General features: G+C 37.4%; 1 protein-coding gene across 2 annotated transcripts in view; it reads left to right on the forward strand.

The window, feature by feature from the left end:
- Positions 1-20,950, forward strand: part of CCSER1 (coiled-coil serine rich protein 1) — a 690,045-nt gene extending 669,095 nt beyond the window's left edge. For both annotated transcript variants that reach the window (XM_014943378.1, XM_014943384.1), the window contains one exon: positions 20,152-20,950. In XM_014943378.1, coding sequence (XP_014798864.1) covers positions 20,152-20,637 — 486 coding nt within the window. In that variant the 3' untranslated portion in view covers positions 20,638-20,950. The remainder of the gene's footprint in view (positions 1-20,151) is intronic.
- Positions 20,951-23,164: the final 2,214 nt, after the last annotated feature.

Raw genomic sequence — 23,164 nt, forward strand, 5'->3', positions numbered from 1 at the left:
ACCAGTCCTCCGTCTGTTATATGCCTATAAGTTGATAATTCTTCCTTTTTTCCCTTGATTGTAATAAGAATAATGGTATTAATATTTGTCAAATGGTTATATAGAGGGGGATAGTGGTTGTATAAGTGGAGAAGTTAAAATGAGGGAAAATTCAAATAGAAAAAATGATCAAAGCTGAACTGCTGAAAGATGAGACACTCCAGTACTGTATTCCTGATGTCATCTTTGAAACTGACACTTCCATGATATAGATAAGAATGTTTTACATCCTCCTGTGACCAGAATCATTTTCTCTCTCAAATTTAGATACAAATTTTATCTTTATATTTTCTTTTTAAAACCTGAAAAATATAAGAACATTACACTGTGGCAGGTAATTTAAAAAAAAAAAATCACCCCATGGAACAATATCCTGTCTCTCTTTGAACAAATCTGATCTCAGAGGGGAAGTCAATTCAGCAGTTAGTGTGTTGAGATGATGTAGAACCCATGCAAACCCCATGCAAGTGTGTTTATTCCAATGCAATATGTTTATTATTTTACATGCCAAAAAGAATAATGAAGAACCGTTTATATATTTTAGCTTTTGATTTGTTATTTGTCATTATTTGTTGAAAATTACCATGGTGATGACTTTCATTTAATGTCCTAATAGGAGCTAAGATAGCTGTATATTTTTGGCTTTTTCATACTGAAGTATTGAATAAGAAGTTCTTTAACAGCAAAATTGACAGTTAGATGGTGACCTTGTGAAATTCCAAAGCTAATAACTCCCACTGATGTAAGAGAAAGTTTAGCCAATACTTGCTGCTGCTTCCACGCCTTGACAAATGAGAACCAGGAACAAAAGTCTCAGAGATGAACATGGCTGGTGGAGGTGGTAGCGACATAGCGCTAGGAGGATGAAGGTTATATGAAGTTATGCACAGGGACAACTCTGGCACTGGAGATGGGTGAGATCTATTCCCACCAGAGCTTTATAATCCCCTGTGTTTACAGGAGCCTTTCTTCCCTTCAGGGCCAGGTGCCAATGGTACATTTGGTAGCATCACAGCACAGTAGAAGCAGAAGTACTGTGCATCTGGCAGCAGAGCTCAGGCAGAGGAGGAGATAGATCCCTACCAAACTTTTTTTGCATAACCCACTCTAGCTTGCCTCATCAAAAAATGAAGAGGTCTTGGTCTCCCTCTTTGGGTGATCATTCTGGCTGCATTCTTTGTGTGCATAAAGAATATTCATACAACCACTTGATCAGTAGCTGTTCTGGTTGAAAAATAACTTTTGACATAGAGAGATTTGAAAGATGTAGTTTTCAGCCACGTCCTTATCTAATTCACTATGTAGCTACTCAAGCACTAACACGAGTACAAGGGAATTAGCAGGCAGGGATGGCTGGGAGTAAGGCAACCCCATCCCAAAGCTGCAGGAAGCATTTACTCAAAATTAATCAGTAAAGATGACAAAGGTGCAAAACTTAACATAGCGGGGTAAGTTTTACACACATGGTGGTTGTGCCCCATATTGGCTACCATAGTAGTGACCATTTTATTTGCAAACATTTTCAAAAATCATTTCCCAAGAGAAATATTCTGGAGAGAACCCCAAGCAACCAGGGTAGAAGTTTAAATAGTGGTCTATGGAAGTTATACCCTGCTTTTCAGTATACACCTCACCAGAGCTTGAGGCGATTCCCTACAATGTAGACATCCTGTTGCCTCGTGTTTGAGAAGGAAACAATAACGACCACAGTTAAACATAGCAATATACACTTGAGTAGAGACATAGTTGTAAAACATCAGGCATTTCTGAAATAGGCTTTGGAACTCTGTGTATTTGCTATAATTCACATGAAAACATTGGCAAGATAGGAACATTAGTTTTTTTTAATGTCACACCCCTATAAATAATCTTATTCTCATACCTCATTTCCTTGTCTTTCCCCTGGCAATTTATAAGAACTGGAGATCACCTATAATTAGCAAACTCTATGAAGAATACCTATTTAAAGGCTTTGCTGACACAGTACAAATGGAGAGCACCACATATTTTTCTTTTATATGTCTTTTCCTGATCTAGCATTTCGCATGCTAAAAAGTCAAGCTATTGTTGCTTTCTACAAGTAATAGCCATAAATGTTAAGAATGAAGTGAAAATAGCTTAGTAAATTACCACATATTTTCCCCCCCAAGAGAACGAAATAAAGTATAATAGGTATTCTTTATGGCATTGTAGACTAGTTAGACGTAGTGTGCTTTTTTACTCCATGTATGTGCTGGGTATATGAATCAAAAATTCAAAAATGGTCAACTTCAGCCAGTACATCATGTCAACATTTCTAGCAATGTTATGGGAATATTACCTGCGCAATCTATAGGTTTCTTATTGGGATATCTATATTTTGATGAGGCTGTAGACATAAGCCTAAATACGTGCACACATACACTTGGATTTAAACTGACCTGATCTGTTCTTACACTTCTTATGGGTGAGGAATGTGGGGGTTTTTTTCAGTGGTTTTTTTTTTATTATTATTTTTCCTTGCTACTTTTTGATATCTATGCAATTTTTTCCCTCCTCTGCTTTTGTGAGATTTATTATAGGCAACATTGTTTGAAATTGATTTAATATTAAAAGCTCTATGGAAGGAAGTAGAAATGTTCCTATTAAATGGGATCTTAAATAACAATCATTAATATTTTTTTCTGTGCAAATATATACTAAACATAGAAAAATTCCTATGTTTGTAGGAATAATTAGGAAATTTGTAGGAAATTATACTGTAGGTATCACTTTAAATTTTCCTTTCCTTCATGTGAACAAATAAGTTTGCTTGATCTTATTTTAGGTGATATTGTGAGATTTAAGTCCCATTAAAATAAGGCTTAGTGATTGTTATAAGGTAAAAAAAAAAAAAAAATAGATGGCTCTATTAGAGCTTTCAGGAGGTTGTGGTTAAACACTCATGAGAACTTACAATGAGACATTTTGGTTACAGATTCCAGTAAGGATGGGTGTTGAACTTATACCATAGATTTTATTAGATCCACTGTTAAGATTTCAAAGCAATGCTGCTCCATCTTGAAATGAGAGGTTAAATGTGGTCTATTTTTCAATTAAATAATTTCTGTAGAAAAAGGAAAACCTACATTTCTGCTACTTAAAAGCAGTTTCATTTTTGCATGGGCATGTGACTTTTTTGTTCCCATATAAAGCTTGGTACTTATGTACACTTTCAGCATTCATCTTCAGGTACTAAAAGGAGAGTGCTTTTCTTTCCACATAGCAGCTGCTTCCTATTTATTTTCTAACACATGCTTTTCTTCATTTAAAGGGAAGCAGTCTGAAAAGTTAAGATCCCCATTTCAATTCAAAACTGGTTTGCAAAGGAGTCAGAGCTGTTTCGCAACAGGGTTTACTACATTTATCACTGCATCTCATGAAAGGATTTCAAGCAGCTATGTGTTCCTTGCTTTCCAGGGCAGGATAGTTCATGGAAAGGGAATCACAGAGTGCCATGTCTCAGGTCAAGCTTGCAGGAAGGGTATGATTCATGCTTTGATAATCTCCTCTTCTTCTGGCGCCAGCGTTCGAATTTGTTGGAGCTCAGAGCAGGAGCAGCTCTCTGCACTGCAACCTGGCATATTCAACACTTTCTGTTCACATTATTTGACATATTGTTGCTGTGACTGTTCGACAAATCGATTTTTGGCATAGGAGCCACTTCTGTTACATTCCTCTTCCTTGTATCTGCACCTCCAGGAAAATGAGCAAGTGGAAAAAGAGAAGGACAAGGAAGAGAAAGATGAAACAGCGATGCTGCTTGAGCCTGAATTTTCTCAAAACAGCAACATGCTGTGCACTAAAAAATAACTGCTTGTGGTTAAAAAAAAAAAAAGGGGCTATGTGGTGGGATTGGGGTAATCAGATTTGGTGTAGAGCTACTGCATTTGTTTTCGTTCCCTACCACTACGCAGGCAGCATATCAGCATGAGAGTTTGTCTGCTGAGAAGTGTGTAATTATTCCTACGTGAAAAGCTACAAGTCAGCTGTTAACCTGTTTGGCCTGAGGAGGTGAACTGTTGAGACTGTTTTGACAGGGTGGCTTTGTGCTTCTTATTACATGTGGCAGGTAGCAGTTGTAGGATGTCCTGCTGTTTGCCAGTCTTCCTGAGGTTACCAGTGGCTCTGCATGCAATTGCTCAGCCAGTTGTAGGGAAACATAATCTTGGGACTGTGCTGGCTGCAGTAAATCAGGTACATATGATAGGACAAATATGCTCAGTTGTGCTCCAGTGCCCAAGAAACACTTGATTCACAATTTTTACTCCTGGTTGATGTGGAAATGGTTGGGAATCAGGGTTTTCAAAATTTCTGCTAATATTTTTAATGAGACAAGGGTGGTGTTTTTTCAGCATGCCTTTTTCAGCAGTATGGACATTAATGGCATCAGTATACTTGTTTTTACTTGGGGAAACCCTGCTTAATCTCAGTTTCTACAGCAGAGGAAGGCTTTTGCTTTGAGCCCAGAGAAAAGAACTGCCAAGCCAGTGTCTACGCATCTTCCAGATCACAACAGAGATTGTTTTGAGAGACTGAAAGGTAGATGACATGCACTAGCTGGACGCCTAGAGGCAGCAGAGTGGATATGTGCCCTGAATTATAACAGTATTCCTTGTTTCCTGTAAAGTTTATGAAAGTGAGAGGAGAGGTTTGCCAGTGACTGAGAAGCAGAAATCCAGAGGTAAGATGAGCAGCTTGTAAGATATCCCCTCCTAAATAATGATCACCTAGGATGCATTGTAAGCATAGCCTGCGTAGCCTACCACTTCGGATGTGCTGCTGGGATATTCTGGGGAATTGTTTGTGTGTGCTTCATAGCCTTTTATGAGTTGGGAGATGTCAGTCAAATGTGCAGCTATCTTTTATCAATCCCCAGGTTGTGTGTGAGCGTGTGCATGCACATTGTCCTCCTTCATAAATTTCAAACATTGCCTGTCTTCCTTCTGTCTTTCAGTGTACAGTGAATTAGAGTGTCTGGTATTTTGCCTTAGACAGCTTTGTTGTCTATGTGCAAATTTTCGTTATCCTGCTTCCATGGCTTTTGTGAGTTTTAAGCACAGTACCTTTTTAGCTACATTGGCTAAATTTTCAGCCAATTTAAGTGTTGGAGCCTCTCAACTGATAGACAGGTTCCTTGCCTGTGGATTACATTTAATGGATCCTTTATAGATAAATAATGGTTTTAAAACAGTGCTGTTTGGGCTGATGGGAGAAACACTGAGAACATTTGCAACACTAATAATGCTACAAAATGGAGAAGTTCAGCTTTATGAGGATTTGAGCTTACAGGAGAAAGTCTGATGGTCAGGTCAGAGATCTCTCCTCCTGAGAGTGGTTTGAGAGCTACTTGTTGCTGGAGCCGCATGGCTGCAAGCCAGCGATTAGGCTGGTCAAAGGACTCACCTCCTGGAAAATTTGTGTTCATTGGCAAGTTTAGCTGTAAGGTTTTCTGGTCTTATTTAGGACCAGTGCACCGAGGCAACAGTATTCATAACTTCAGCCCTGGTGACAGGGTGTAAATGAAAAGAGAAAGTGAGCTGCAGGCAGTATGTAATTTCCTAGACCTCATCCTGTCCAGACTTTTACTTTGGTCTTAATCTGATCTCAGACTAGCAAATACCTTCTGAGAATCACAGACTGGTTGAGGTTGGCAGGTCATCTTGTTCAAACTCTGTGCTCAAGCAGGGCCACCTAGAGCTAGTTGCCCAGGTGCATGTCCAAATGGCTTTTGATAGCTTTTTCCAAGGATGGAGACTCCAAAACCTCCTTGGACAGCCTGTACCGGTTCTTGGTCACCCTCACAGTAAAAAAATGTTTCCTAGTGTTCAGAGGGAACCTCCTGTGTTTCAGTTTGTGCCTATCGTTTCCTGTCCTGGGCACTACTGAAAAGAGCCTGGCTCTGTCCTCTTTGTACCCTCCCTTCTGGTATTTATACATGTCGATGAGATCCTCTTGACCCTTCTCTTTTCTAGGCTGAACAGTCCCAGCTCTCCCAGTCTTTCCTTACAGGAGAGATGATTCCAGTCCCTGAATCATCCTTGTGGCTCTTAGTCTCTCCAGTATGTCCACATCTCCGTTGTATGGAGGAGCCCAGAGCTGGACCCAGTACACCAGGTGTGGCCTAACCAGTGCTGAATAAAGGGGAAGTGTCACCTCCCTCATTCAGTTGGCAATACTTTGTCCAATGCAGCCAAGGATACCATTTGCCTTCTTTGCAGCAAGGGCACATTGCTGGCTCATGTTCAACCTGGTGTCCATCAGGACCACCAGGTCCTTTTCTGTCAAGCTGATTTCCAACCACTCGGCCTCCTGCATGTACCAGTGCATAAGATTGTTCTTCCTCAGGTGCCAGGCTTTGCTTGTTGGACTTCATGAGATTCCTGTTGACACATTTCTCCAGCCTATCAAGGTCCCTCTGGATGGCAGCACAACCCTCTGGCATTGCATGTCCAAATGGCTTTTGATAGCTTTTTCCAAGGATGGAGACTCCAAAACCTCCTTGGACAGCCTGTACCGGTTCTTGGTCACCCTCACAGTAAAAAAATGTTTCCTAGTGTTCAGAGGGAACCTCCTGTGTTTCAGTTTGTGCCTATCGTTTCCTGTCCTGGGCACTACTGAAAAGAGCCTGGCTCTGTCCTCTTTGTACCCTCCCTTCTGGTATTTATACATGTCGATGAGATCCTCTTGACCCTTCTCTTTTCTAGGCTGAACAGTCCCAGCTCTCCCAGTCTTTCCTTACAGGAGAGATGATTCCAGTCCCTGAATCATCCTTGTGGCTCTTAGTCTCTCCAGTATGTCCACATCTCCGTTGTATGGAGGAGCCCAGAGCTGGACCCAGTACACCAGGTGTGGCCTAACCAGTGCTGAATAAAGGGGAAGTGTCACCTCCCTCATTCAGTTGGCAATACTTTGTCCAATGCAGCCAAGGATACCATTTGCCTTCTTTGCAGCAAGGGCACATTGCTGGCTCATGTTCAACCTGGTGTCCATCAGGACCACCAGGTCCTTTTCTGTCAAGCTGATTTCCAACCACTCGGCCTCCTGCATGTACCAGTGCATAAGATTGTTCTTCCTCAGGTGCCAGGCTTTGCTTGTTGGACTTCATGAGATTCCTGTTGACACATTTCTCCAGCCTATCAAGGTCCCTCTGGATGGCAGCACAACCCTCTGGCATGTCAGTCACTCCTAATTTTGTGGTCATCTGCAGACTTGCTGAGGACACATTCTGCCCCATCATCCAGATCATTAATGATGGTGTTAAACAGGACTTCGTCTTTCAAGACTGCTAATTAGAAGGAATATTCTTTTTTTTTTTCTTAAAACTTATTAAAAACCTGTCTTTTGGCAGTACAGTGTATTTGAGCAAATTACTTTGGTTTTGAGTTATTTACAGTAATTTATACCCTTAATTTGGCAGGAGGGAGGGATAAAAGGCTGCCATCACAACAGCATGTGGTGCTCAGACAAGAAAAAACCACACTGATCTCTAATTTATATAGTAGTAAATAGCCTTCAGGACATACTTAAGTTCATTCCTGCTGAAGACAGCACAATAAAGCCAGTGGAAGTTCTGCTAGTGGATTCAATGGGACCATGATTTCACTTAAACATTTCAGAATTTAGGAGTTCTGTTAAAATGGTACTTAATGAAATAAGATAGCAAACAGCAGAAGTTGACAGTTGAGCTGATGTTTGTCACAAGAAGCCTAAAAGTCTCGACCACTTTAGCAGTTATTATGCAGCAAGTGGTGAGTCAGCGATACTACATTAATGTACAGCTGAAAAACCTATAAACCCAAATAATTTTCTATTACCTTTTTCAAGTGAGAGACCCACGGTATGGGCTGTAAAGAAACAGAAAATGTAAACTTTCACATTTAGACAGAAAGGGTATACTGCAACAGATGTAGGTAAATGCATCCCTATGTGCATTATTACAGAAAGTTGTCAATATAATATGAAATATAATCTTGCTAACTTTCCTTATGCTAGGCAAATGAATACAGAAGCAGAAACCAGCAAAGGTGTTTCAGCTTTTTTGTCCAAATTTTTTACGTTGGTTCTCCTAGAAGGAAAGGCAAAATAAGAAATTTCAGTGGATGCTTATTTCTGGTTTTGTTTCCTTTTGTTTGCTTTTCCTTGATAAATTTGTGTAGTGTAGTTTTCCTGAAGGAAAGAAGGAGCTGATATGCTGAATATTTTGAAATACCTGCATTCATTGTTTGCCTGTTTCCAGGTAAATAAGATAGAAAGGAAGGTAATTTTTCCAAGTAACATAATCTTGGAACTACAATGTTTTTGTGAAGTGTTGAGTTTTCAGTCATTTTGCAGGTTGTAGAGGGCTCCTCATGGTCATGCATCCTGTATAACAATTTACAAAAGAGAATAGAACCTTCAAATCATACAAATCACTGCTTACATGACATTTTGCAGACTGGGGTAACTCAAAACCAAATCAGTGGTTGCTCCAAGAATTGCCTATTCCTAAATGTCTTAGACACTAGTCACTTCTGCTTTTTGGAGACACTTTATCTCCTAGCGTATTTTAGCAGCAGTTTTGTCAGCAGATATTGCTTATTTTCTTTTGTTCAAATACTAATTTATAATTTTCCAGTAAGGAGCTGGATTGCATTGCTTAAAAATATATTTTAGTGGATTATGAAGAAATGAAATACATTTGCCATTGCTTTAAGCCTTTTAAGCTATGCTTTAATTCTACCTCCTTTTTTGGATTATATGATTTCACCAAGAGAAATCTATGGCTTCTACTGCAGAGAAGGTCAGACAAGATGATTATAATGGTTTTTGCTGGTCTTTAAATGCATGAAATATGTGAAATAGTTTTACCTTGTTAGAGTTGACTTTCCTGGACACTAAGTAGACTATTCTGTATTGAACATTGTGCTACACTAGCTGTTTTAAAGAGAACTTAAATAAATGGACCCTTATAGAGGTACAGTGAAGATGCTATGAAATATTTTTCCTATTTTGCGTAACCCACCAGCACAGGTGGGAAGAGGTTATTTGTTTTATGTATTTTTCTGATGGGATATCTTACCTATGTGAAACTTGGTTTGTTTGAAATTACACAATAAGGGAAATTTTCTATCATTGCCAATCATACACAGTTTTGAAATGATAGGAAATAGGTTTCTGGACTTTCATGAGGGAAATTATGTCATTCAACTACAAACACTAGCTGTTTTGTTAGAGCAATATCTCTTTCATGCAAATCAATTGTATGGATTCTTTATGGGCGTCACATTTGCTCTTCAACTACTTCTACCTCTTGGCTATGAGATCCTTCTTCTCCCTGACAAGGTTTTCTTCCTATAAATATATTTGGTATTGACAAATGGAGATCAGAGAACAGAATTTATATGTATCCATTCCATATGGATGAAACCAACACATTCTCAGGTCAGTTGATTTAAAAGAATTTTTTTTTTTTTTAAAAAAGATAGTTATTTTTAGCTGTGGGCACTGAGTTTTAATTCCTTGTGCTGAGTTATTCCCTGATCCAAGAGAATCCTATTTGTTCTTTGCCTATTTCTAAAATTGTCAGTACCTAAAATAACCTAGACATGTAATGACTCACTCAGCATAAATTTATAGCCATCATAGACAGTAAGATCTTTGAAGAAAATGTTATGAGACATTTTTTTTTTATTATGAATGAAATCTGATGCACTGTCCTACAGTGCAAAGTTCATACAAGTTGTTTTCTGAGTGAATCCTGCAGGCAGAGAGTTGGTATCTTTCTGAAATAGTAATGCTTCATCCTGTCATAGGAGTCTAAACTATTTCTGCATGTTGTTGAACACTCTGAACTCTGACCATTTAAGGCTAGGGATTGATTGTAGGTATATTATAATTTTTTCTCTAACCACAAGAAAGGCTTAATTATAGAAATTTACTTTAGGGTTGAAAAAAAATCTGGCCATTCTGTGATATTTCATTCCTAAAACAAGTGTCCTCATATATATGTATATATAAAAATAAAAATAATATTTTCTTTTTCTCTTCAGAGATATCTTGGTCTCAGTAATCATGTCATAAAAATTAAAAAATCAAGTCAATTAAAGGGCAATTAGGATTTCTTTTCTTGTCATCAGGATAAAATTTGCCCTTTTTGTTAGTACTTTGATTTCTGCTTTGCAGACAGTATATTGAGCTGAGGGATAGTACCACTGATTAACATGACAGTAGCTGAACATCATTTGCCAGTGTATGCAGTTTCCCCTGATGCTCTTATAGGTTTAGCCCCTATTGCTTCCAAAAGTAAGGATGATAATTTATGAAACTCAGTTTAATGGAAGGATTTTTTAATTGTTGTTACAGAATGTAATGTAAAAAGGTGAGCTCCGGCTAAGTACAATTCATTTGGGGTTTTGTGTGTTCTTTTAAGAGCACGCAGTGTCTTTTTTCAGAAGGTACGTGTTCATTAGAAGTCTGATTTGTGACATTCACTAATTGGAAGCCACACAAGAAAACCCTGAACTTAAGTATATATGATTATTTTCTTCGCAGAAGGTAGTAGGATTATAAAAATACACAGAGACACAATAGAGATTTGAGTTCCTATATGTTGGGCTGATAGAGCAAATGCCTCATATGCCAATGTATTTAAGATTTCTATCCTAAACATAACAGGAATACATTTTTAAGCATAATGTCTAATGTATTCCTCCACTTTTAAAATGAAAATTTGTAAGCAATTGATGTGGACAGTAAATTTTTTCTTTCTTTTCCTAAAGCTATGTCTCAGATACAGAGCTATGTAGTAGACAGAAAAATGAACATTGCATATTTAAATCTTTTTGAGACTACTACTTCTAAGACAACTGTATCCTGGTATCATACCTCAATGAATACATAGTCATATGAACTTTATTTTACATATGGAATTTCTGGTACTAGAGGAAATCATGTTAGGTGATACGTAAGTAGGAAAATAAATAACTGTATAAATAGAAACTTGGCAAAACCTAAACACTGTTCTAAATAATGGAATTTAATTGTCATAGGTAATTGCCACCTCCAAGTCAGTTTTAATTAAGATGATCTACAGATATGATAATCAGGTTTTTGTGACCGCATACCAGACCTGAGGCTAGAAAAGGACTCAGCAGCTTTCAGGCAGCTGGTCATCAAAAAAAATAGTTAAGGCACAAGGCAGAGATCTTTGAACACCTTACTATGTCTACATGGCACATCAAATGCTGTACAGAAATACTAGTTTGGCTTGCAAAGCTGGAAAACCTGTGTTAGCGTAGCAATAAATGTAGGCTGAGTAGCACACTCTTTCATAAGAGCTAATTAGCACTTGTGCAGTTTTCCTCCTTGTAATTCCAGAGCAAACTCCCTTAGTGTTTCCTCAGGACCTTTGTGTCATACTTCACTGCTCACACTGCATGAACTGTGGTCTTTTGAAGTGACCTTGGTGTTCCCATGGATCCACTTCTCCATTTTCTATCAGTCCATTTTGCATGAGTTATGCAAAAGAGGATCTCAAGTGTAGACACCTATGACTTCATCTATATGACTGTAGCTAAAATTGTGACAAAAGTGGCCCTTAATTCTTGGGTTGCACAGAGACAGAGAGACCCAAAGTGCTGGGTCAACAAACTGGCCTATCCAGTCTGAATGGAGCCTAGAAGGTCTCATGAGCAGGTCTGACTTGGGAACCTTATTTTAGGCTCTGCTGCCTGTAACCAAAGGTGGAGCCTGTGTGTAGCAAGAGCTTAATGAAGATATTTTCCTCATCATTGGCTGAAATAGCTGTGGGCTGCCCAAAGAAGCTAAGGGAATAGGAGGTCAGTAAAAAAAGATGCCAAAGGCTTCAAGAGAGACAGAGGTTTTATAAGAATTGCTGGAGGTGTGAGAGCTAGATTTTGCTAAACACAAGATGTTTCCAAGATTAGGGATTTAACATTTTTTTTAAATGGGGAGTAAAAGTCCACTGCATCTTTCTTAGCATTTTGACCCCAGGTCTAAAATAAGAAAAGTCCATCTGGTAAAAATTAGCTTTTCTGGACTGACTTCCTGATCTTGGGGAAGCCTTAGACATGAACTGTATAAAAAAACTTGTTCTCTCACATGCTATGTCCTACTCTTTTATAGTCATATAATTGAAAGATTGACACTCTTCATTTTCTTTAGTGATTTTATAGTTATTTTAAAGTTTAAGCCATAGGGTATGCAAGGGATATTCAGTATCAACTAAATGAATTTTGTAGCATTTTGGAAGAATATGTCTGACACTGCGCAACATCTCTAAAGTTCCAGATGTTTAATTTGGAAGGCATGGTAAAAGGCTGTAAAATGTAAAATTTTCAATTAGCTTTACTAATGAAAAGAATGTTTCAGTTAACCCTAGAAATGCAGTATTGAGAATGACAGTAGTGATTTTCTGTAAGTTACTGGTGATTAATGGGAAATTCTTCACCATTTTCTTCCTACTTTATAAAACAGTGTTACATCTTTTTACATCTTGTTGCCTTAACAGCTTGCTATTATTTACATAAATGAAAATTTTCAAGGATAATTCTGTTCTGAGAAGATGAACATGTTATTTCAGTCCTCTGTGGGTTACTTAGCACATTGTGTCATCCCTACCAGAAAATCCTGTTAGGGTGTTAGCTGACCACTATAGTTCACTTGTATTCAACCAACCTGTTGGTTAAAAGGGCATTATGGGGAAGAGGGATGCGTTTTAGCCTGTCATAAATTTTGCTTTCAATAAGTAGATAAAGATGTTTGAAAGGCAGAAAGTAAAACATTTCTGATGTATGTTGACTGCATTCATTTTGTAATGGATGACAGCAGAGCTTGCATATTGGTCAGCAGCTGGTTCTTGTCCATAACCTGTTGACACTAGTCCATGTCTGATTTCGACACACTGGACTTTATTTCTTTCATATGTCACATGTTGCCAGAAGGCAGCATCAGTTGATCAATGTGTGCAGATCTGGGTTGTAAAAACTACTCTCATGGTCCAGGTGCTACTGAAATCAATAAGAGTGAGTGCTTTTTAAGAGACTTGAATGAAGAACAATTACCTGCTGCAGCTAAATTACGTTTTGTATTGGATCATCTCTAGGCTGGAAGCTGGTAAGCACAAAAGTGAGGAGGTGTAGAAATTAAAGAGCTGACATAGTGACAGATGTGGCATACAAAAGTACTGAGTTAACTTGTGTTTTGGTAAATTAGATCTGCACTTATATAAACTTTCAGAACTGTGAAAGGCATCTGAAGGGATATAAATTCAAAAACTTGATACAGGCCTTCATCCTTTCCATCCTTCGAAGAAATATAGAGCTTTAGCACCTTGTTTTGTTTCTGGACTTCTTTACATCACTTTATATTTTATGAATTCTGGGCTAGGCTTCAAATGGGGGCAGTTCTGCTGAAGGTGCTGCAGTCATCTGAGACCTGACAAGGGCCAAGTGAGCTATGCTGGGCTACATAGTTAATACGACATTAGAGGACACATTTTTACATTCCTAGTGTACCCGCAAATGCAAAATAATTAAGAAGTAGAAAACTTGAGGGAATCCAGAAAGATTTCAGGTTTCTGTCAGAATAATTACTCTCTCTAGAGTCTGCTTCTGATAACAACTCTGAAAGTAAAAATCCCTTGGCGTGGTAAAACCTTGTTCTTCAAATGCGCTGTTTTTGGTTGTCAGGAAGCGCTGGGTACACTGGTTAGAGAGTATTTTGTGTGGTTTTATTCTCTATGCCTGCTGTCAGAATGATGTATTTAAGAAAGTTGCTCTACTTGGAAGAATTACATTATAGGCTCCAAGAGTCCCAGATGCCTCTGGGCACAGGCGTCTTAAAAATCTGCGCCCTTTTTTGAGTGTTTTTGTAATTCGTGTCTTTTTCTGTCATTTTATATCAGTACTTTATCACAAGCCAGTCAGCAACAATATCCATTTTTTTAATGTCCTGCAGCAGTATTGTCTTGTCGTTAACTCTTGTCATATTTCACTCATTGGGTTTGAAAATGGAAAGTGACGAATGGCTGCAGTGTTTTTTTAATAACATGTCCCATTCTGGAGCTTTCTATAAGAGTAGTCAGTTTTCATTACTTTAAAGTGGGTTATTGAAGGGTTTGGGGTTTTTTTCTTAATATAAAAAACAAAGTTGGTAACTTTGTCATTCTGGTAGAATGACAATCACAAAGAGAACCCCTTAAAATAATTTAGGGAAAAATATTTTAAGAATATTAAGTTGCCATTTTTGGTTCAGTCTTAATGTATTTAACACCACCGTGGAATAATCAAACCTAAAATATTTAGATCTTTCTCATATTCATGTGCCTTAAAACACCATAGATCATTATACAAACCTGTCAAAATTTTATAGCCAATCAGATTTTAATATAAATCCTTTTTTAGGTTTGTTTTTTTTTTTTGTGAAATGTAGGCTCAAGCAAGAAAGCATGTACCTTTTTTGTGTTTAATCTGACCAGAAAATTCAAATCCAGATGTTTTCTTAAACATTAAGACTTTTGAAACAACACAGAGGCTTTATATATACATAGATAGATAGATATTTAAAATGGGATACTTTTGAAAGAAATTTCAGAGCCACATTTGCATCCTAATTCCAGCCCATTTCCTGGGTGCACTTTTAGGCAGACTGTAGGGTGGCATTTGGGGATTTCTGGGGTAGGGAAGTTGTTGGTTCTAGCAGAGCTACTGAAAAATAAAAAGGAAAGAGATGAATGGATTTTTCACTTCAGCAGTCACCAGCTGGCAGATCGGTTCCTTGGAGCACTGCCAAGCAGCAGTTTACAGCAGCCCTGCAGCTGCTCTAGGCTAGACTGGAACACGACTGGCATGAAGCCACCTTCAGCTTTGGACAAGGACTCAGCCTTCAAATTGGCAAACAGATGCGTTGGGATTGTGGCTTTGTTCACTCACATCTAACGCTCGTAGAATGCAGTTGGTACCCAAAAAGTTCACTGTAGAAAATTTTGCGTGAAATATTTACAGGAAGAAGAAGTAGGTTAAAAAAAAAAAGTTCAAGTTTTTCCAAAGTATTTTTCTTATTGGTGCTGCACGTGTGGTTTTTACTTTTCTGGATTTCATTATTTTTCTTATTCTGACCAGATCATGAGGAGTCTAAGTAATTCTAAAATGGACCGGCAAGAAATCTTAGTTGAACTAGATTCCTGTAAGCAAAACTACCTGAATCAAGAAATGAACAACATATAGTTCTTTCAAACCTGTATGCTGTGCTTTTTATAAAAATGTTTGAATTTTAGCAAAGAATAACTTGCACAAAATTCAAAGCAGTATTGGATTTTTTATTGACAATATTTTGGGGGAAGAATAATGTCATTTGAGGGGTGAGCAGAGAGGATTTCTTGTTGATTTTTGCTCCTATCAGACCACTGTTCTCTCTTTTCCTTATTAGAAATTGTTCTTCAGTAAATTGTCATAGATAACAATGACAGTTGCTTTTTGGCAATGTTTCTGTTAAAATCTCTGTTCATTCCATGACTAACTATGCATCTGATAGAATGGGTCTGTCTTTCCCTGTTAACCACCTGTGCCTTATTGCTGGAGATAGAATCAAGCCAATGTCTTAGAATACTGATGGCATATTCTAAATTTCTATTGATGTTTTGAAATTTAGGAACATTAGCTCCTAATTTGACACCACCTGATATTTTTCTAATTATTCAGTAGGAGGGGAATTTCATCAAGATATAGCTTCACAAAACTGAGTAGGACCTTCCCTCACCACATATCGATTATTAAATTGATTTTTTATTGAGACATACACACACACTGTCTCCCGCTGTTCACCAATGACCAGAAGCAAATATTTTGGAGATTTACAAACTAAGCATGTATTTTCTAAAATGAAAATATTTAATGTGAAATACAACCTTGATAAGGAAGAGGAAAGAAACACCACAGTGCCAGATATTCAAAACAGAGCATTTCATCAAGATCAAGTTAAAGCCATGTAAAAAATAATGTAATCATGCCATGTACCTTTTACTGGTATGCCGTTTCTGCAACATGCCTTGCTTTGAACATGCTTCTGCATTCATTTTCAAAACCAGTTGTTTCTTTTGCGTTTACTTGAAAACCTACCTTGTTGGTACAACTTGTTTCGCAAGAATTTTTTCCCTACAACTTTTTATTTTTTATTCTGTTTCAAGAGACAAAAGTAACTGCGAAGCCATTCTTAAGACTGTAAGACAACTTGTGTCTAAGACATCCAACAATGGTCATGCTTCTCACTGGAAGTGTCCTCTGTATCCAAGGCTACAAGCATCTGCAGTAACATGTTTAAACTCTGATTATTCACGTCATGCTGCTTATGACTGCGTAGTCTCACTGAATGAAGACAAGAACAAGGGTAGCAGCTGTTTAAACCAATAAATTATATGCTTTTGCTGGCACTTCAATAGCAGCTCTAAGACGACTTTTTACTGAGCAGTGTATACCACCATGAAAAGCTCTGAGGCGTTTTTATTAAAACGAGTATATACTGATCATAGGGCAGTATCAGTGCCTATTTTTGTCAGTGTTCGGGGGAGGTTATGATTCCTCTTTATTATATTGTAATGTTTTCCATTAGTTTAACTTCAATTCTCAGACCAAGAGTTGAGTCAAATAATCAAACAAACTATTTATAAGCACATAGAGGAAAACGAGATGAACAAGAGCCAACATGGATTACAAATCAAATCAATTGCCAAACCAGTCTAATTTCAGTCAACAGCACAGTAACAGGCCTCAAGAGCCAGCATGGATTACAAATCAAATCAATTGCCAAACCAGTCTAATTTCAGTCAACAGCACAGTAACAGGCCTTCTGGCTAGAAGAAAAGTTGTAGATGTCAGACTTCGTGCTTTTAGTAAGGCTTTTGATACTGTCTTATAAAAATACTATGCTGACTAAATAAAACAAATAGAAAGTAAATTGGAAAACTGTCCTTTGAAATTACTTACCGATGGCACAATGTTAAAACAGAGGGCTACAGCAAGTAGAGTTTATGGTATTCAGGACTATTCATACTACCTGGATGATGATCTAGGGAGGATTCTTATTAAATTTACAGCTTACATGAAGTTGGATGGGATGGAAAACATATTAATGGATAAAACTGGAATTCAGAATGATCATGATACCTTAGATAAAAGATCAGAGGAAAATGATGAAATTCAACAGAGGCAAATGAGGAATTAGGTCTGTGTGACAGTAATCAGCTGAACAACTTAGTAATAATTTTATAGAAAAAAATCTTGGGTAACCAGATGAACATGAGTGAACAGTTTCACGCTACTGCAAAATAAAATTACTAACCTCTTGAATTAAAAAGAAGCAGATGAAGAAGTCCTTCATAGTACTAATAGCACTGCTTCTTCTAGTGGTAGGGGATTGCCTTAAGTACTGCACTTTTGGGTCATCTACTTCATGAAAAAATGTGGTATTACTGAAGGGAATCTATAGAGAAGACAAGTGTGAATTACTGAGATTCGAGAAGAAGACTCCTGTGAGAAAAGATCAATGTGATATTTTTTATTCTAAAGCAGAGAAGATTAAGGGGTAGCATGACAGCATTCCTCAAAGACATAAACAGGTATTCAAAGATCAAACAGCAATTCTTTCTTCGTTCCATGGTAGGGAGAGAAGAAGTAGACTTGCAGCCAGAAAGATTCAGTTTAGACATTAGGAAGATCTTTCCTAAAATTAAAGGTAATGTAATCGGAAATTAAGCTGAGGAGGCTGTTCACGTTCCCTCAATGAAAGTCCTTAACAGCTGGTTAAAAAAAATGTCAGGAACAACATAAGGATAAGCTGATGCTAACCAGAAATGTACAATAGGCTAGATGTTTCATCATTAAGTTCCTCTCAGTTCTATGATATAAATCTTTAGGATGTCAAAGGGCATAGGGTGACAAATGGTAGCTCCGGAAACATTTGCTTACAAAAAATGCAGGGAATTTGGCAGGACATTGAATTTGCCTCTTTTGTCCCACTAGCAAGATTTTATTTATCAGTGTAGAAATAAATAAATAAATTATTTAACTTAAAGGTCTTCCCAAGAATTCCCCATGGAATTAAATTGAATTTCATCTCATCATCTCAGTGCTGTAGACGTGAAAACTTAAGTGTTATTTTACTCCCATTTATGAGTCTGGGTGCACTCAGCACTGAATTTATTGTGAAAAAAATGTTATGCCAGCATTAGCAATCTTTGAAAATGCCATCTCTGATGCCTAAAATGCAACACTTGTATCCAAAACTGTGTATGAATCTGCATAGAAGCATGACCATTAGCCTGCCTGCACTAAAAAAAGGATGTAAGCTGCTTAAAATAGAAATGCATGTGAAGTGATACAGATTGTCCTGGAACAACATATACAAGTTTCTTACAGAATCATGGAAACATCCTGAAATATTTTTAGCAAAGTATTGTTGTAAGGCTTGGGAGTATTTTTGATTCTCAGCTTTGTTCTGCAACGTCAGAGCCCATATACCAATGTAAATGGCAAGAATCTGCTACTATGTGCTTTTGGAGTTTTGTTGCAGAAAACCTGTATGGACTAAAATTGGACTTCTGTTGCAAATAATTGTCAGAACTAGGTGCTTTGACTAGTACCTGGGAAAGTGTGACAGGGATAAGACAAGGGAAAATGTGTATTCTAAAATAACTGTTAAAGCATATTTGATGCTATTAGAATTTCCTCACATAACTATAGCTTGGTTACTGTCACCTGACTAGTTAAAAAAAGAAAAAAAATATCTGAGTAGCACTAGTTGTAGTGTTAAGTTAAAGATTTTCTTGAAACATCATAAAGATCTGGAGAAGTTAATGAAACACACCCACCCACCCTCTTTTTTTTTTTTTTTCACATACAATATTAGATGAAAAAGGACAGTAGAGTTTAAGTAGGTTAAGTCAACAACTTTTGGAACTCAATACCACTTTCAGATATTTAATTCTTATTGGGAAAATTGATGTCATACATGTCTTGTAACAATATATAAAGAGGTGAAGCTTTCTTACAAAGCCATGTAGGCTCAAAGCTCAAGTTCCTCTAGGGATCAGACTTCCAAACATTCACAGCTTGGCTAGTGCCATTCCTTGGCCACAAGCACATCTCCCTGTGATCCGAGTTCCTGGGCACCACCTCTAGAAGATACCTAGTACAGTCAGTAGTGGAACAGATAGAATCCTGCTTTGACCATATTAGCATTTTCCCCTCAACACTTTATACACTGAGAGTATATTTTTTAAAGGTGTGAGAGAAGGTCCCACAGCCCCATCATATCCTTCTCAGCCAAATGTCCTGTGGAGGACAAAAGGAAGCATCACACCAAGTGCACGCTGGAAATCTGCAGTGATATAGCTTGCCATGTACAGATAAATTCTCCATATTTAATCAGATACAAATGCATGCATGCTCACACAGCATCAAAAGTCACTAACATCCTGGAGTCCTCCTTACATTGTATTTTTTCCAGGCAGTTGAAATAAGATTATTGCTCTGTTCTGGCAGAGCATTTTGGCATGTATTTAACTGTAAGTACACAACAAAACACCTAGACTCAAGGGACAATGAAAGTTGAGCATGTTCTGAACTTAACCAAGGTATGAAAGTATTCACAAAAGATGCTCTTTAAATTTTGTATTTGAGAGTATTAGGAGTTGAACTCTATGCAATCAAAATTCTTTTTTCATCATGTGAAATGCTTTCGAAAATCTGTTTACAATTCATGGAACCTTTTCATCTATTTATTATGTTTGGGGAAAAAAAAAATTGATTTAAATTTGATTTAAACTATTTGTTTAAAGAAAATGCCCAAATCGTTACTTATAATAACATCTTTCAATATTACTTCTGTCAAATATGAATGAAAAGTACTTCTATTTTATGCTAGCAGTGCTTAAGGAGTTGTACCAGCATTTGAATTTCATCTTTCATTTTAATCTGCCAGCCCCATGTGCTGTCCATCTGTAGTGCCGAGTGTTTTATATGCTCCGTGCCATTTTCCTGCTATGTTCTATTACTAATATTTTTGGGTTGGTTTTTTTTTGTTTGTTTGTTTCCCCAGGCTACATATCCAAACAGAATGGCGAGTCAAAATCTCAGCTCAAGGGACAGAAAGTCAGCACATACTCCCACCGAGGACCCTTTTAGATATTCATCAGGCAACCAAGCAACGGCCTATGAAAGCAAGAGCTGTCAGCTGTCTAATTTGTGCCTGAGCAACCTCCTGAAAGAGAAGGAGATCGTGGAAGTTATCAATCATGCAAAAGGCACATATGAAACCCTTGCTTCAGAGGTCACCCAGAACGGTTTGGCCACTACGGCACCAAGTCCAGCAAAGCCAGCATCCAAGGCAGACAGCTACCCAGTGTTCTCAGGAGCTCCAAAAGACAAAACTGCTGTGCCTCGGCAGTACACCACTTTCACAGGGAGACTCGGACAGCCTCCAAGGGGACCCATCTCTTTACACATGTACAGCAGAAAAAATGTTTTTCTCCACCACAATTTACATACAGCAGAGCTACAGACTTTAGGTCAACAAGATGGGTAACAAGGTGCTTGTATTCTTGCAATGGAAGGAGAGCTGATTAAAGAGGAACATAAGCTCACTGAGAGCTGAGTCTTGAGTTTTCATTTGCTGCTATTTTCATCTGAAAAAATACGTAAAAAATTAACGTTGTCTGTAAGTTCCATACTTCCCTATCTGGGACTGTGGTGAAAGGATGAACTAGATTGTTAAATAACTAGATTGATATGTCATGCAAAATTCACCGTGGGTGTAATAAATGGGACCATTTGGCTCTGGCATTGCTAGTCCAATATTGGCTAAATAATTTTTTTTTTTCCCTCTATAAGCCCCTATCATTCCCTGAAGTTCTAGAGAGTGATCTTGAATAATACTGTGTATGTTTAATAATGTTACTGTTAAAGTAGATGTGAGGAATGAATAGGTAAGTAATTAGTAAACACTCTTGAATTTCATAGAGACTAAGGAAATAAGGAGTCAGAAATCTTTGAGGACTCTTTTTACACTTTTTTTTTTTTTTTTTTAATACAATGAAATCTGCTCACTTGTAGAGGTGTATTAACACTTCCTGCTGTATTTTATGAATACCTCATGCCACAAGTAGAGGAAATTACTGATTTTCCTCTAACAGCAAGGTTGATAGAGTCTCACCAGGTATTTGAGTCAATAATTGGGTCCCAAACTGAGGATGTCAGCTTGGTTCCTCAACCTTCCCTTCCCTCTCCCTGCCTTTATTTAATTCCATTTGTTCGAGTGCTTTTGTTCTATGAGGACATGTCAAGTTGTGGTGATGTTTGCGCTTTACAGGTGCGGTATCACTCACGACACAATGTGACATTCGATGCTGTGTAATGCATCATATAATTTCATTTCACTTCCCAAACCAAAAATGGGTGAAAGACTAAAGTAAGAGAAATTGTCTTATTACCCAGTCCAAATTACCTGTGTAAATCGTAATTTCTGTCGACTGTATCATCTGCACTTAATGACCTGGTTTATACTAGCTCAGCAGGTGCGCTAGTCTTGACATATTACACACAAGTGAGATGAATCTAATGCTACCTGACGTGCAGCATGCTGTTCTCACAGCAGTATGAACTCATCTGATCATACCATAGAACTTGTAGACTTGTCAGTAACAAAAGATCCTGTTTTCCCCTTGCAGAGGGCTTGAAAACAGGTATCTCAGTCGAGTTACTCTAAACATGTGGCATATACTAAACATGACACTTAGTTTACAACCTCGTGATGGAGGGTAATCTGTTTGAATTATAACAGCACATATAGTTAGTAGTTTATAAATTATCTGGCACGTTTAAGTACAATTAAAGCAGATCTGAGACAGATCACCTCTCTCTTCAACTGCTGATTAATTACAAAAGACAAGGGTGAAGCACATTCTCACACAAAGAAACAAACCAGTGTGACTTAACTAAAGTAGCATATAATAACAAATTAACCTTCTGTAGCCACTAAAGATGCTGTAACTTTTAAGAGGTAAGTCACATAGGGCATATAAAATGAACTAATGCTATCAATTTTACCCACTGTTAAGCATATCTGCTTAACTACCTAATATTCAGATTAATAAAAGAATTGGTTAGATTATGAAAAAAATAGACTAGGAGATTGGCAGATATTCTGCAAAACCATTTCAGCAGCCTGAACTTTCAGGATTCTATTTATTGAGGATTTTAATTTGCTTAGCGCACGTTTTATGTCATTATCTGATGTTGAAGAGAGCAGGTTTTGTCTAAATATTCTGTAGTGGTGAATTGAGGTATCCAGCACTGGATTCATAAGAATCAAGACAACATTTGCCAAACTTCTTCACGTTAGTCTGTGCGTTGCTACTGCCAAAACTGAATGTGCAAAAATGCAAACACAGCTTGACCGAATTAACTATGAGTATTTGAAACTACTAGTCATGCACTGAAGCTCATAGTTTAAAGTCTACCATAAAAATTTAAAATAGTAGTAACAGATTTTCATTATTCAGAATTGCGTTTTCATCTGAGCAATCTCTTAAAATTATGGTAGCTTGAAAGGACAATTGGTTCTTACTAACAATACATTTCAGTCTTGCTTATCTCAAGAGTTGATGTATACAATGATATTTCAAATCTGTAAATAACATACACCGTAATCAAGGAAATTTTTTTCCAGGATACAAAGTTACTATACTACATTAAAAAAACACCACAACAAAAAACATAAAAAACAAGAAAAACCTCTTCAGTTTTAACTTATGCACTGTATCTATAGTTGTTTTTTTCCTGGAAAAAGGGACTTTTGGATTACACTTTATTAAAAAAATCCATCTATACGTTTCAAAAGAACATTTTAAATGCTACTATTTTCTTGGAAAATCTTTTATAAAGCTGAAACTTAAAAAAACTTGAGAAAACAGTTCAATTAAAGTGAGGGATATTTTTAAAATATCATCTTGAATCTGTTTTGTATCAGTATTTTCAGCATTGCTATGTTATTTGTAATACTAAGTGTAAATCTCACCCAGAGAAGGGTATTAGCCACATGTTAATGTACAGTA

Source organism: Calidris pugnax, unplaced genomic scaffold (genome assembly GCF_001431845.1).
Source record: "Calidris pugnax isolate Ruff unplaced genomic scaffold, ASM143184v1 scaffold15, whole genome shotgun sequence".
Lineage (NCBI taxonomy): Eukaryota > Metazoa > Chordata > Aves > Charadriiformes > Scolopacidae > Calidris > Calidris pugnax.